This window comes from Lissotriton helveticus, chromosome 5_1 (genome assembly GCF_964261635.1).
Source record: "Lissotriton helveticus chromosome 5_1, aLisHel1.1, whole genome shotgun sequence".
NCBI classification, from domain to species: domain Eukaryota; kingdom Metazoa; phylum Chordata; class Amphibia; order Caudata; family Salamandridae; genus Lissotriton; species Lissotriton helveticus.
Window position 1 is genome coordinate 328050980 of NC_136065.1, and position 16608 is coordinate 328067587.

The window sequence follows — 16608 nt, forward strand, 5'->3', positions numbered from 1 at the left end:
AAAGGGTGTGAGGTAGGCCTGGTGGAGGCTAACCCAACATTAACACAGAACTACCTTGGGATTGATGTACTCAGATGGTATAGAAGGCTACCTCATCCTCAGCTCCATCCGAGGAACGATTTCAATGAACAATGTATGAGGATACCGTGGTGCTGAGGTGCAAACAAGGAGTTTTACAGAAGAACAACAGTGAGCCTCTAACCCTCCCTATGGCCTCAGCTCGGGCAATGGCCCCTGCTCCTCTGCGGCCTCCCGCTGGGCTCTGTTTTTGGCCTGGGGGCTCATCACCCACATACGGGCCCAGCATTCCCCCTCTGACTCCAGTGGGGTGTAGGCATCCACTGCCGGGTCTCCATTGTCCCCCCTAGCCCTCACCCCCCAGTTTTTAGGTCTCGTGGCCTATCAATGCGCGCAAGCGCATTGAGGGAGCAAGAATTCAAGTGCTCAAAAAAATCGTGAAATCAAGGGTTTCGTTTGTGCGATTTTCTTTAAGTTCACGTGAATCACGTGAGCAAACAAGCACGCGCATTCACGGCCGCACAGCACATCAAAGGGCTTCGCCCAGCGTGCACTCTGCGGCTTCTCCTCCCCTAACACGCTGGCATTCACGGCCGCACAGCACATCAAAGGGCTTCGCCCAGCGTGCGCTCTGCGGCTTCTCCTCCCCTAATTAATCATGGCTGGCCGGCCGGACTTTCAGTTTCCCGGCCGCTCTTGTTTACTTCGGATTTTTGTGAATAACCTCTGACAAGGAAATAACGTTATATTTATTCTTACTGCCTCCAATCCGATCTGGTGCTCCTGCCCATTGCTGTCTTTTAGGCTTGTGTTTTGTTTAGCCTGAGCTCACTCGCCGTCGTTACATCTCCCGTCCATTCCTTTCTTTGGTGCTTTTTCTTTTTTTAACTTTCAGCGCACGCGCGCTTGTTTCCGTTCTAAATCGTGCATGGTTAGCTGCTGAAACTTGCCTCCTTGTTCTGCTATGTCCTGAACTCACAGGCTACACCGTCCACGTCTACTCTCGACGTCTCTATATATTTATTTAATAGAGCGCCCGTAATGCTTGCATGAAAAGAATACCCCTCCCAACTCCCAAACAGCATCGAGCAGCGATCACCGTGGCTCCCCTCCCACCTCATGAAGAATAACGAGCAGCAATCGCCATGGCCTTATATTTATTTGAGCGCCCATGTTTGCCTGAAAAGAACACCCCTCCCACTTCTCAAACTTCACCTATCATAGATGTCGTGGCAGGTTTCACTTTCTTGGTTTAATCACCGTGGCCTTTTATATATTTATTTAACAGAGCGCCCGTAATGCTTGCCTGAAAAGAATACACCTCCCAAACAGCAGCGATCGCCTTGGCTCCACTCCCACCTTCCAAACAGCATTGAGCAGCGAACGCCGTGGCCTTATATTTATTTATTTAATAGAGCGCCCGTAATGCTTGCATGCAAAACAAGCACTGGCGTTGCCAATAGGTCTCGCAGTAGGAAAGTTAGAGCTATTGGTTTTGTAAATGACAAAGCCCTTTATATATTTAAAATGAAAAGAAAAATAAAAGGCATTGTTATTTGCAATTGTAATAGCTCCAACTTTCCTACTGCGAGACCTATTGGCAACGCCAGTGCTTGTTGAAGAAGAGGCCGATTGTTATCCCGGGGGCTGTTGTGTGATCACGGGTCGTTGTTCAGTAAGCCAGGTCCAGGCCTCCTCTGGGGTGTTAAAGAAGAAGGACTTGGACGCATGAAACACTCGAAGCCTAGCGGGATAAAAAAGCATATAAGAGAGGTTCATGTTACGCAACTTCTGCTTCACTTGGTTCTAGGATTTGTGCTGCGTCTGGACATGGCGAGTATAATCAGGAAATATCGGGGTGACCCTGTGGGTTAAGTACTAAAGGGGTGTACTTGGTGCTCTATTTTGGTCTCAACAGTAAGGGTGATCCCTAGGACACAACACCAATGATAATAAAGGCACTATTTATCAGAATCTGAACCCAGTAACCCCTACCTGCCCTGGCCCCAAGGTAAAAAAATCCCATTTTAATCATGTTATTTACTCAGAAGTATTGGTGCAGATGGTTAGGGTCACAGATGAGTTGTTAGGAGTCAGTGTGAGGTTGTAAAAGAGATCATGGTGCTAAGACTGGGTACTAGCGGGCGCTACTCCTGGGCAAACCAACCTCTAGTGAATAAACCTACAAGCATGGACGATGGCCAAGTGCGAGCTGTGGATGGGCAGCAACCCCTTCGAGGTGTGGTGGAGGCAGAAGGGTTAACGTTCTGATAACATGAGCGCAAGAGAGGCGGATAAAGTGGAGGTGGTATTTGGCCCTGTAAGCTTTGGGAATGGCCCCCATCAACGAAATCAGGTCCCAGCTCAGCAGCATTCCATAACGCCCGGTAGTCAGTCCGGCCATGTTTGGGATGCCATATATCACAGTGAAACAAATGAAGGAGCACGAGTCACTTTGAAGTTACATCAGGGGCAGTGAAGGGTGGTACTGCTGCAGAGTTAATATTTTTTTCCCATTATGATAGAGAAGGCAAAGATGGACACGTCTCAGCACCTGCTTTTTAGAACTGCCGGTGCTGAGCACCGCCAGGACCTGGCCCGCTTAAAGCCATGGTTGAGGGTTCCAGTACGCTGAGTGGCACTAGTAAAGTCTATAGAAGTGTTTACCTGTCCTATATAGAGGCAACAGTGAGAAGAGCCGCTTATGGTTTGTCATGACTAAATATTCAATTTCAATGAAGATGCTGGACCTGACAAGGCTCCTCTTTGTAATTTGAGAGGAACTTTGGAAACCAGGCACTGGGAGGTGCTGGAATTGGGTTAAGTATCCCTAGCTGCCCTTCAAGTGTGACCAGGACTAGAACAAACACCATGGTCGGAACTGCCCCATGCAACCTGCAATTCAGAAAGAAAATGAAGACACTCCCCATCAAAAAACACCACCACCTACATGATAGGAGCCAGTAACCCCTGAATATGGTACTTCATTGTAAACAGTATTTATTTTATTTATTTATTTTGAAAGTTTTATATAGCGCGAACAACATCTTTGCAGATATCAGAGCGCTTTACAGACGAAAGGTACAACGTGTGAGTAAATAACAATCGGGGGGGAAGGTACATGAGGGAGAATAGTCATACAGTTACATCAATAATGATACAAGTACAAATAAGTGGTAGCGTAGACACTCAGGTAGGTCCATAACATGAGTCATACAAAAATGCAAAAAAAAAAAGATCAGTAGAACTGAATGGTACAGCGTCTGTAAATATCATCCCCAGTAATAATTCAAGTGTATTTAGCCATAAGGATAGCTTTTACTTCTTTCTTAAAGAGTATGGTAGAGGAGATGAGCCTGATTTCAGGGGGGAGTGAGTTCCAGATCCTGGGCGCCATTCCTGAGAAGGAGCGTTTATAGGTTTTTTCCTTGCGGAATCTTTGGGGCTTTAGCAAGAGATTGTTTGTGCCTCTGGTGATTCTGGAGCCTCCAGAAATCGTCAGCTTCTGGGCGAGGTATCCGGGTGAGCTCAGGTGGACAGCCTTGTGCGTCATGCAGGCGATTTTCAGATGTATTCTGGCTTCAAAAGGCAGCCAGTTCAGGGCTTTCAGGTCAGGGGAAATGTGTGAGTGTTTTTTTGATCCAGTGATGAGTCTCGCTGCGGCGTTTAGAGAAGCTCTTATGGGTAGTTAGGGGGAGACCGCAGAGGGCGATGCTGCCGTAATCTATTCGAGGGATGACTAGAGCTTGTACCGCAGTTTGGAAATCTTTGGCTGGAAGGAAGGGTTTGAGTTTCCTTAAGGTATTGATCTGGTAGTTCGCACCCTTAGTTGCTTTGTTGATGTGTTCCTGCATGTTGAGGTCGGTGTCAAGTGTTATGCCTAGAGATTTTGCTGAGTCCACGATGGTGGGATGAACATTGAGTGCAGTTAGGTGTTTAAGCCAGATTTGAGTGGTAGTGATCTTCGCGGGAGGTGAGATCAAGAGGAACTCTGTTTTAAGAGCATTGAGTTTGAGATGATTAGCGGCCAGCCATGTTTGGGTGCTTCTGATCGTTGAATTCAAGTGCATAATGTCTTTGGGTGATTGTAATTTGAGATAAAGTTGGGTGTCATCGGCGTACATGTGGAAGTGAACATTGGATGCTTGTAGCAAGGTGGTGAGCGGTTCCATAACTAGGTTAAACAAAGTTGGGGATTGGAGAGGATCCTTGTTGGACGCCTAGCGATACCGGTATTGGCGAAGACATCAAGTTGTTACTCTTGAATTTCTGCGATCTGTTGTGTAGAAAGGACATGAACCACTTGAGCACAGTTCCAGATATACCCATTCTTGTGTTTAATAGATCAAGTAGGTTCTCATGTTTGACGGTGTCGAATGCAGAAGAGAGATCAAGAAGGATCAGGAGGCAGGTATCGTTTTGATCTAGGATTTGCAGGGCGTCGTCGATTATGTGAGTCATAGCAGTTTCTGTACTGAGGTCTGCTCTGAAGCCTGATTGATGAGGGTTGAGTAGATCAAACTGATTAATGTGTTTAGTCAATTGAGTTTGTGCGCATTTTTCCAACAGCTTGGCAAGAGTCAGAATATTGGTAATGGGACGGTAATTATTTAGATCAGAGGGGTCGGCTGTAGGTTTCTTTAGTAGAGGTGTGACTTGTCCAACTTTGAGGGAGTCGGGGATGGTCCCTTGTTGAAGTGAGCTGTTTATAATTTTAGTCCAGAGTGGGAGGAGCAACGGGGTAAGGTCTTTGACAGCGTTGGCAGGAAGGGGGTCCATGAGGTGATTGGCTGGTTTCACAGTGCTGAGCAGTCTACCAATTTCTTCTTCCGAATAGGTGACAAAGGATGACCATGTAGCATTGTTTTGTGGTTCAGTGGGTGCTGTGCAGTGGGGTTTGGGGTAGAGACTTACGTCAATGAGGAGATCGTCTTTATGTCGTCGGTTTTTTGGATAAAGAAAGAGGCGAAGTCTTCACATGAGGGCGCTTCGCCCAAAGTGCTGAGTGGTTGGGGTTGTTCCTTGGATTGTGTTCTGATTAGCTCAAACAGCTTTCTCGGACGGTTTTTGGCTTGGTCGAGCTGACGGCTGAAGAAATCTGATTTTGAGCGTTTTATTTTCCTGAAGTAGGCATTTCTCTTTTTCTTCAGCGTTTTTAAGTGCAGTGCGGAAGGAGCTGATCTCCAGGTGCGCTCTGCCATTCGCATGGACCGTCTATCGGCATAGGTGCAGCTTCATTAACTATCGAGGTCATAGCGTTGAGATAGTGATCCGTCAAGAATTGGACATCCGTAACGCCAGTAGGAGGAAGTAAGAGATTGCAGCTGTTGGGGGGTAGAGAGTATGGGTTGAGTTTTTTCAGGTCTCTTTTCCAGACTTTGGGCTTGAAGGATTGAACCGGGTTAAATTTGACTTTTTCGTTGATGAAGAATGTGACAATGTTATGATCTGACCAGTCACAGGGTTGGATAGATTCGAGTTGGATAGCGTCCTCTTTGGAGATGATAAGGTCGATGATAGAGCCTTTCTCGTGGGTCGGGCTGTTGCATATTTGGGTGAGGTCAAGGGCGTCGAGGAAGTTTTTAAGACTATTTACCACCGCGTCATTATGATCGTTCCAGTGGAGGTTGAAGTCACCAAGGTATATTTGTGTGAGTTGTCGCCCTGAATTGGTTGCGATCAGATCCATGATTTGTTGCGAAAAGGTAAGGTTGTCCCCTGGTGGGTGGTAAATGCCGTGAAGAGAGCATATCGGTTTGCCCTTACTAATAATATCAAGGCAGATGTATTCACAGGAGGTTGGGGAGGGTAGGGAGGGAGAGGTTACTTTCAATACAGAGAGGTTACTCCTGTGTATACATGCGATTCCACAACCTTTTTGACCAACCCTGTCTAGTCTAGTGATGTGGTAGTTGGGGGGAACCAGTATGTCCATTATAGGTGTAGAAGATTCAGTTAGCCAGGTTTCAGTCATGAAAAATAGGTCAAGGTCCAGTGCTAAGATGAGATCAGTGATTGCAGAGGAGTGCCTAGAGGCCGATCTGCAGTTGAGGAGGGTGCATTTGAGACGGGGTGTGTCGAGGGTGGAAGGGGGTTCTAGAGAGAGACTTTTCTCAGATAATTAATAGGACTCTGTTGCTGTCTGGCTAGGATTTCAGCCAGTGCCTAACTTGTAAAAGAATGAGCGCCGGGTGCCAGGGCTCTGCTCAGAAGTCCCCGGTCAGTGTAAATGAATATTGATGCGCCAGATACCAAGCCTGGGAGTCTTAAATCCACCTTGTGTCTCTTTAAATTCCCTACCAGACACTCATTTCCCGTTTTCACTCTTGTTGGTTCCTGCCCCCTCCATTGGTGACGGTTTCTCCCTCCTTCTTTTCCTCCATCTCTCCGTTTTGTGTGTTTTTCCCTCGTAAATGTCTGTTGGGGAAAAATATGTTGGGGTGCCTATAAACGAGTGACGGTGGCATCCACCGGCAAACACCAGTTCAAATTAAGCACTGATTTCAGTCCTATAAATACCATTGCATCACATGTTCTTTAAAAGATGCCTGAAACCATTCAATCAATGTCTGGCAAGCAGGCGCACTTTGGATAGAGGTCAAGCTTCAAGAGCCAGGTGGACTCTTCAACTATTCTCAGACGTCTTTATCTTGTTCGCATTTCACCTACCATAAATTCTTTCCTCCACTCACACGGGTCTCTACTGTCACCAGTGGGATGGGCGATGAAGTTGCCGCCCTATTCTCATCCTTTCCGTAGACCAATCACATCAACCAATTCCATGTAGGCCCATCCTACGGTGGTGTCATTATCTGTATCTCTTGAAAGGGATCACCACCCTCTTAGTTGCATGGCTTTTAACTGGCCCTCAGGGGACACATTTAGCCATATAACACACCGAAATACAGACATGTTAGAGTATCCAAAGGCAGTGGTGTAGCAAGGTCAGGTGGAACCCGGCGGAAAATTTCTTGTCACCCCCGGCTTGACAAAATGGCAAAAATATGTGTTTAAAACATATTTTTGCCATTTTGTCACCCCCCCTCAGTGATTTCGTGTCACATCCGGCTTGAAAAAATGGCAAAAATATGTGTTTAAAACACATATTTTTGCCATTTTGTCACCCCACTCAGTGATGAGCCCGGGGCGGCCTGCACCCACTGCACCCCCTTCCAACGCCACTGTCCAAAGGCTTTACATTGAGATGATGGACCAACCCAACTGAAAGGTACTCTTCTGTAATGGAACTGGAAGGATAATCCGGGTTCGGTCCTGTGGTGGACAGGTTAGAAAAAGCACTCTTCACACCGAGGTACTCAGCTACCTAAAAGGGAGGTAACAAGATGTAAGTAAAGATCATGCTTGGGTTGGGTGTTTCGAGAGGGCAGGAAAAGTGAGAGAATGGACAAACTCAAATTTTATACTTAAACTATCTGTAAACCAAGGCACAATTTTCTGAATCATATTCATATTTTCTAAACAATTCACATATCTGACATCAGACACAAAGAAATAAGTCAGTACTCTACAGATGAGAGTACATTCAGGAAATAATATAATATGTTTTAATAAAAAGACAACTATTCTTCACAAAAACGAAAAAAAAATGAAAACACTTTTGCATCAGAAAGATACTTAATGAAAAAAACGTTTTGTATAATGTTATGGGTGTTTTTTATAAAATGTAGATTTACTGATGTCTTGCCCCTACAGGTCGGTGCCCTGTGGTTGATTATGTTCACAGATTCCAGAGGCAGAGCCTTAGATTCAATACAGAGTCAGCAAAAGTAAACAGTTTGGACACTGCACATTAACTTTTGAATTCCAATTTTCTGCAATATCTCATTGCTCTTTTACTATTCTGATCTCCCAAAACAAGCCTTTCTAAACCCTTCCCTCTGACTCTTGCCCCTCCACCTCCTTTTTAGGTCTCGCCTGACCCAGCGCTTGCGCTGGTCTGGTCAGACCATAAGTAAGAAGGGCTTCAAAAAATGCTACCCAAAAAATGCTACTGCCTGCTACAGCTTGCAGTGCATGTGCGCTGGCGCGCGCTTGAGCTGAGGCGCCCTATGTGTGCTTGATCGCGATCGCATGGGGGAGTAGTGCTACGGCTTTCACTTTCGCGGCTGTGCGTTTGTTTGTTTTTTTCATTTGGGTGAGGGTTTGTTTTTGTCACCTTCCACCCTTACCCAAACACAATCAATCGCCCTTTCTAAAGAGGTATTCACCAAAATTAAGGAAGCGTTCAACTCAAGGCTAAAGGAATTTTTTCATGGTAATGTGACAGAGTAGGTGCACACTTTAGCGTTAAGCTACGGAACATTGCACACTGCGCTGAATGGCTCACAAAGTGTTTCCCAGAAAACAGTGAGCTCAACATCTGATCTTAAAATCAGAAATATGTGTAAGTGACATTCTAAAGAGCATGCAGGAAGTGCAGCAGGGGATGTTACTATGCAAGGTGTGTAACGAAAAAGTGTTTCCTCACAAAATGCTTCATTTTAAAAGCCAGTACTACTTGCATCACATTTTAAGGTGTCATCTTTGGGCTGCTCGCTGTGCAAAGCACCCGCAAGCCTTTAGTCTCCATGTTTATTGCCTTTGTTTAGTTCTGCTGCAGTTTTCTTCCCGTCTGGCTTTCACAGCACATTAACTTCTAGCCCTGCAACACAAGAGAAGGCCAAAGGAAAGCGAGCCTGTAAACGCCCACAGTTGAGCACGCTAGACAAATAACCATCTGCAATAATGCATCGAGTCACAGGTCACGCCTGACCTCCTGCTGCCACAGGCATAGACACTGGGTGCATCTGGTGGCAGCTGAGCATCTTGCGCAAGCTTGCACGTGCCTGCCATCTATCAGGAACTCTGAACGCTGCTTTGCAATTTATGTAAACATTAACTGCTCTAACTAGTGGGTCAACCCATCTGCCACACATCTCATGTGGACCTGTTGTTTTTTTTAAATGCCACATTTTTAATACAGTTCTCATAAGTATCAGCGTTAATCATTGCCTATTCTGCAAGGAAACATTTACAGAGACTGTGCACATGGCAACATAAATAAAAAACACATTAGCTATTAGCTTTTCTAATTTGTTCATTGCTTATTTTGGAACATATTTCACATAATAGAATAAATGGTGATAGGAACATAAGACCTTAGCTTTACGAACATCAGTCTACCAAAATGGTTGCAAATCCCCAGGTTCTAAATGCTGGCTGCTGGGAGTTTCCCTGGAAGGCCACTTATTTCTTCTTTCCATCTGGTTCAAATCAAGGGATCATCTCGAATGTTCCGAGGTATGCAATTCCTACACAGACCCTATATTAAGCATGGGCGGATTTTGCGGATCCACGATTCACGAATTTGCGGATTCACGGATCGTGGATCCGCAAAATCCGCGGATTATGCGGATCGGCGGATTTGGGGGCGGGGCTTCCTCGAGTGTGTGGGCGGGGCCAAACAGACGGGCTTCCATGCGAGCGCACATGCCTCTTGTGTGTATAAAAGGTCAGAGACCGATCGGAGCAGCAGATTAAGAGACAGAAGCTCCTGGTCACAGGAACAGCACAGGGATTGCGCTCGTGAAAGTCAAAGATGCAAATGCCTCTGGCCAGCATCACAGAGGATTTTCGATGGTATATTTGGGAAGAAGGCACACCTGCCCAGCACCCACAATGCTCACGATTGTTTTTGGGCTGATGAATGAGTCACTGAATTTAAGCTCCAACTAGGGCACATGCTTTATTGATATCTGCAAGTGTTCCTCGAGTGTGTGGGCGGGGCCAAACGGACGGGGCTTCCATGCGAGCGCACATGCCTCTTGTGTGTATAAAAGGTCAGAGACCGATCAGAGCAGCAGATTAAGAGACAGAACCGTTTGTCACCATCATGAATAATTTACGATGGCGCCGGCAAGCTGCCAGCGCCATCCTGCAAAAGTTACTTAATTAGCTTCAACAGGAAGCTCCAACGGATAAAATAAAGCAGGCGCTCGAGCCCCTGCTGTATCTTATCTATTAGAGCTTCCTGTTGAAGCTAATTAAGTAACTATTTGAGGATGGCGCTGGCAGCTTGCCGGCGCCATCGTAAATAATTAGGCTCGCTTGAACTTTTGACCGCAAAATCCGCTCCGATCACGGATTGCGGATTTTCGGTAAATTCGCGAGAGTTCGCGGACCGCGAATTTACCGAAAATCCGCAAAATCCGCGATCGGAGCGGATTTTGCGCTCATGCTTACCCTATATACATGTCCTAAGCTGTACTCCGCATCATCTTCTGCATGTCTGTTAAAGTTACTTGCTTTACTGGGTTAGTCAGAACAATAGCCCTACCCGGACCAGGACGCAGCATTTGAAAGCAAGCATTTGCAAATCGATTGTTTTGCGTCTGACTAAGGAAGTGTATAGTAATAGGCAACTTTATTTGCGTTTCCCCATGATGTCATTGAAAGAATTCCCATAACGAAGCAATATATTAGGTTCCAAAAATATGGAATCTTGAGTAAGATCGCAGACCCTGAACTGACTGCATTAGAAGAGTTAAGCTGCATCATCAAACAAGCATTGGCATAGCCAATAGGTCTCGCCTTTGGGACATTATAACTGTTTTGCCATGCAACGGTTGATGTTGTTGCACAAAGGATATTGTGCTGCATAAATAAATACTCATAAGATCCCAATAGCGAGACCTATTGACTATGCCAATGCTTGTTACTCATCCCAAGACTCCTCCTACCTCTATGAGCTCCAAAAAAAATAAAATCTAAATCCTTTCTTCTTCTATCCCTCCACTATCCTTTTCAATTTAAATAACAGACTAACATGTCCACCACTCAAATTCATTTCATATTTTACTATACTAATTCACCACTAATCCTTTATGGGTTCCAGAGTAGTGTGCTACTTGCCGAAAAAGCACTTCAACACCTCATCAGGGGTAGCAAGTGCTATATAAATGCAAACCATTTTCCCTCTTCTATCCCTCCACTATCATTCTCAATACAAATAACTGACTAACATATCCACCACTCAAATTACTTTCATATTTTACTATACTCGTCATGAGTAGTAAGGGATATATAAATGCAATTACAAAACTATACAATACAATTTCATTTTGTCTTCCCGTGCGTTTTGTTTTCCGGAAAGAGTGTCAGCTCTCTGTGTTTTCCAGGTTTTCTCATACATTTTCATTGTCCACTTCATTGCACATGTTTATTAGAGTCTAGAAGATCTCGATGCTTATTTTAAAATAAACTGTATTTTTATTTTGTCCTCTGACTAAGCTTTCATAACCCCTAAAATACACCCGCCTGGTGTGGTTAACCTTTCGATAAAACAGTTTTGTTTCATGAAAAAAGACTTGCCATTTTGTAAAACAATTACCCAGTCACAGTTGGTGCTCATCACCTCACTCATCCCATTTTCTATCCATCCTAAATGTGCTGCCCAGTAGTTAATGGCACTGGCCCAGCTGCCTCCATTTCTACAAATTAGGTGATCCATCATTTAAACCAATTAAATCTAAAGTGTAGAAAAAACTATTTTTGAGTCAACCAATCAAAATAGCATTCGCTGCATAATTTTGGAAGTAGTAGATAATGTGTAAGGATGTCTCTTGATTGGCCCAATTCCCGACAGTGTCTTGTGGACATTGGCCAGTCACACTGTTGCTGACACGCTGAGAGCTATTGCCTCTAATTTGTTTGGATTAGGTACTTTGCCATTTTTATTTCCACCTATTAAATGTAACTCCCCTTTGATCATGCTCTCAGGTGCCAGGTCCTTTGCTGTTTCGTTCCACAGGGTGCGCACGAGGTGGTCTGCGCCCCTATCCAGAAGCAGTTCCACCACCGCAGCTTGGCCCTTCTCGGCGGCTAGGTGCAGAGCGGTTTTCTTCAGCCGGCTGGCTGTCTCCGTGCTGGCACCTTGGTCTAGCAGGTAAGAGGCAACCTCTCTGTGCCCTTTCTCGGACGCCCGGTGCAGCGGTGTGAGCTGCGCCCCATCCCTGCTGTTTACGTTGGCTCCTTCCTTGACCAGCGCCTCTACGACTGCTATGTGGCCACCTGCCGCCGCCATGTGGAGTGCCGTACAGCCACTGTTGTCCTCAGCCTCGATGCTGGCCTTTGCCTGCAGCAGCAGGCTCACAATCTGCAAAACAGAAAAGAAGCCAAGCTCAACTAGAGGCGCTTTGACCATGAGTAAAGATTCCAGCATCTAAAAATGAAACCAAGGTAAGCCCTAGGTGGGATGGGCGTAATCAGAGACACGGGCAGGGGGACCAGGATTTAAACATTTCTGGTGATGTTTGGAGCAGGAGTGGGCCAGACACTCGACAGGTATGAGCAGGAAGGGCAAGGAGCCACCTTTGATAGAAAATGGTAAATATGCAAGCACACTACTCTAGTAACATTTGGTTCAACTTTGTCGAATTAAAGCAGATGCCACTGAAGAATGGGGCGCAGGGGGCATTAGTCCCGAACACTTTTTCATGGTCCCATACTCTTGCTCCAAAATGCATTTATAGATTTAGGACCAAGCCTACCTTATTTGTTAATGCCGAGTCTGTTAAATTCTGAGTTCTTGCCCGCACTACCTCCCTGAGAGGCCGGTAACTGTTTGATGTCGCTACCCCAGAGCCAAGTATGGAAAGGTTGTAGTGTACTTGGCCTAGTTTACAGAGCAATGGTAGGATGGGGTCCAGGACACAGGTAACACAACTAATACCTTTAGACGATGCCAGATTTTTGAGTTACCATGGTTACTGTTTCCTGGGAGAAATTAAAAAAAAAATAGAAACAGTTGCTTTTGCTATTTGGGCACTATCGAAGTTTTTGCCTGAACCCCTCTAAATCTTCTGACAGGTGTAGTTTAAAGATCACTTTATATGAGGGAGAGCTCTCTCCTGAAATGATTTTTTGGTACAATTTAGCGGCCAGTGGCGCTTTTGTGAGCCCTTTGAGTACCATTAGTAAAAAAAAATGTGTGGGATTCAAAGACAATTTTATAGGGGGAACCTTTAAGGATTTTCAGGACTTATAGTGACTGATCATTCACATTAGACACTAACATCTGTGAAAGTGTGGTAGGGGTTCCAAAAGATATTAAATGCATTAATTTTGAGATTTTGTCAGTAAGAACTAGGCCTGCAGTGTAATGTTCTTTTCAGTGGACATCAGATGTCTCTCACTTTACACCACTCAAAAACAGGATTCGCTCACCCACCGTTATTAGAGACTTATATTACTCGTGTAAGCAGTACCTGTCCTAGTCGATCCTGCTATCACATTATTTGAACGTATCTTTCAGATATTAGTAAATCAAACAACTTCAGATCCTCATTTACCTACTGACATTTCCTGGGCATGAATATTATATTTAAATATGTGACTGAAGAGCAGTTCAAACTGAGCAGGGACAGATTGCAAGCACAACAACTCAAAACTCTGCCCTCCCACACTCCCATACTGTATCTATAATAAAGGGCACAGGGTCCATTTAAAGTCCATCGTAGTTCGGTCTGTGTCCATAGGTTTATAAACATAGGCTCCAAAGTGCAGAAATGGCACTATAGCCATTCCATCTTTGGCCTGTACAGTAGGTGCATCGGGCAAAACAGACATTTGCTCCTGCTACATGCGGCCTAGGAGCACTTTGGTATTGTGGAAGGGGCCGCAGAAGATTGTGCGACCCCACTTTTCATACGTATCACACTGACGCGCATTTTGTGCCAGCACAAGAAGGTGTTCCCTCATTTGCATGGGGGTAGTCCCATGCTAATTAGGAAATAATTTGCCTTTGCGCCCATGCCATATTACAGATGTGGCCACAAAGAAGCTCTAGGGAGGCACACTGACTGTGCACCACAAAGAGGTGTTGCACAGGCCATGTGCCTCCCAATGGATGCCCTCAGAAGGGTGGTAAGTGAATCCCAGTGCCCCTCAGGCATCCCGGCACAGGTGGGTGCAGTCATTCACTGCACCCACCGCCAGGGGGATCTCTGCCCCCTATCAAATGTAAGTTGATTTACAGTCTGCACAGTGAAATGCAGCCTATCACTAATGCGCTGTCCCCAGGGCAGGTGTGAATTTGCACTTGGCTGGGTACAGCACATTTACTGTAGTAGGGCACACTGTTTCCGGTAAGTGCCGGGTGCACCCAGTTAAAGGTATGCCGTGATGAAGACCAGGACAATGCGGTCTGTTTGTAATATTGCTCAGGTGTTACTTCTCAGGGACTGGGCAGTGGTGACAGAAGGGCTCAACCCTAACCATTGGCTCGGCACACTGTCCCAGGCACTGAGCTAAACGTCATTTGCTTCAAAAGCCTCCCTTTTAAGACAAAATGGCTGACTTATTGCTGTGTGTTGCCTTAAATTGAAACAATTATTTAGAATCTCGTTTTGGGAGATTTGGGGCACCATCTCTCTCTCCGTTGTAATCTCTCCTTCTTAGTCTTTGTGTAATATTATAAATAGACAGTTTTGTTTCACTGTAAGGCAGAGGCACATTGGTCAAGGTTTTATTGTAGGCTAATTGCAGTGCAGCAAGTTTAAAACCCAGCCCTGTAATGCATTGTTTGAATATATCAAGTGAACCCAAAATTCTCCCCAAAAAGTTTTTTTAAATTCTCTAAAAAAGTTAGCTCAAGTTAGTTCAACTGGATTTATTCGCAGGTTTTATGGACATTTTAGAATATAAAATCCTGAATTAGTGAATTAGTTCCTAGAAAAATATTACAGTACTTAGAGTCTAGCACAGTACCCAGGCCAAAGGACTGTGAATGGATGGCCTAATGTAGAACTGTGTAGCTCATCATGCCCTGGAAGCAACCCACGTCTCCGCAGTCAACCAGAGGTATTTTTGTCCATCTGGCCAGTACAGCACTGGGACCGGTCTGCATGGCAATGGTGAGAGTTCCTGGCATCATGGCACCTCTGAAGAATGGATAGGGCTAAATCAGATACAGCTGCATGTCCAACAAGCAACCAACTCTGCTCCCGCCACTCTGTGGCACCAAGTTGACAGGAAATCTCACAATTTCCTCTACTGGTCAAGCCAGCTCTAAATCACGTTGTTGACAAACTGTTAGTGAAACATGATGCTGTGCATCTCCCAGGGGAATCTGAGCCCGTGTACCTACAATGGATAGCCCTATTGAAGAGGGGTACCTTCATCCTGCTCATGAATGAAGCACGGTGTATCATCAGCCCAGAAGGCCCAGAGCCACCCATACCTTTTCATTTCCATTACGTGCGGCTATTGCAAGAGCTGTCCTGCCGAGTTCATCTTTCCTGTTGACTTCTGCGCCTTTGGCCAGCAGGAACCGCAGTGCCTCCATGCTCTCTGCTTCTGCTGCCAGGTGTAGGGGTGTCATCTCTCCACCACATTGAAGCTCCAGGGAAACCCCATGGTCAACAAGCTGGTCAATGATGTGTATGTGGTTGCTCACAGTGGCCCAGTGCAGAGTAGACCATCTGTGATGGTCACCTTGAGTTGGGTCGAGGCCTTGTTCAAGCAGGTGCTGCACGATGAGGGTGTGCCCATTGGCAGCCGCACAGTGGAGAGGGCTGAGGCCTCCATTTGTGACTGCTGTGGCTGAGGCTCCACGCTTGAGGAGGAAGTGGATCACCTGGGTGTGGCCACCCCAGGCCGCCTGATGAAGAGGGGTGCGGCCAGAAGCATCCATTGCGTTGACTAGTGCTCCTCTCTGAACCAACAGCTTAACTGAAGCAACGCGACCACCGAACGCAGCATAATGTAGCGGGGTCCGCTCATGTTCATCCCTGGAGACATAGAGATAAGAAGGAGACAATGAGACAGAATTTATGTGAAATGAGAGTTATGAGCTTTAGATTACAATTGACAAGTGAGCAAAAATGATTCATATTAGCATAGTATGGAACACACACGACTCACTGATATTTACGTTTATCTGATTACAACACTGTCACAATTATCTACAGTTGATCCTTAGGGAGGAAAACATTGCAAACGTTGTCAACTTTGTACAGTGGTAGAATTGTTAAATAAATAAGTGCTGGGCTCTGGCCATGAGGCAGCTTGCACCAGCCCATTTCTCCTGTTGGTGCCGGATAAAACAGAACCAAATACTAGTCATGAAGGTAGGGAGAGAATGTGGCATAATGACCAGAGCTGCTGACTTCGAAGCTGGGGAAACAGGTTCAAGTCTCTGCGTAGGCTCAACATCCAGTGATTCTGGGCAAATCAATTAAACTCCCAGTGCCTAAAATCAATGAATGTGTCCTTAACTGGTGCTTATGATAAGAGTGGGTGTTGATGACTAAGTCTCGGTGCACTGGAAACCCCCAGCTCAAATTAAGCACTAAGTTTGTATCATACAAGGAAGGTAAATATTACTTCCTATCGCCTAGGTATCTTTCCTTCTATATAGCAGACCTGCTTATCTTTTGCTGAAAAAAGGAAGTGCCACAGGTTTTTCCTTTTATGCCTTCCATGTTGGATTCCTAACCCTCCATGCTTATTGCGCTTCGCCTTGAGGGAATTTAGCTTATAGGTATGCAATAGAAGCAATCCCTAACTGTGCCGTTGGTTGCAGGTGATGGA

At 45.6% G+C, this 16608-nt stretch overlaps 1 protein-coding gene across 1 annotated transcript in view; it reads right to left on the reverse strand.

Moving 5' to 3' along the window:
• Positions 1 to 11683: 11683 nt before the first annotated feature.
• ANKRD65 (ankyrin repeat domain 65) overlaps positions 11684 to 16608 on the reverse strand; it is a 121502-nt gene continuing 116577 nt past the window's right edge. Inside the window, exons 3-4 of the mRNA XM_078640384.1 lie at positions 15257 to 15806; positions 11684 to 12172 (exon numbers count right to left, since the gene is read on the reverse strand). Coding sequence (XP_078496510.1) covers positions 11684 to 12172; positions 15257 to 15806 — 1039 coding nt within the window. The remainder of the gene's footprint in view (positions 12173 to 15256; positions 15807 to 16608) is intronic.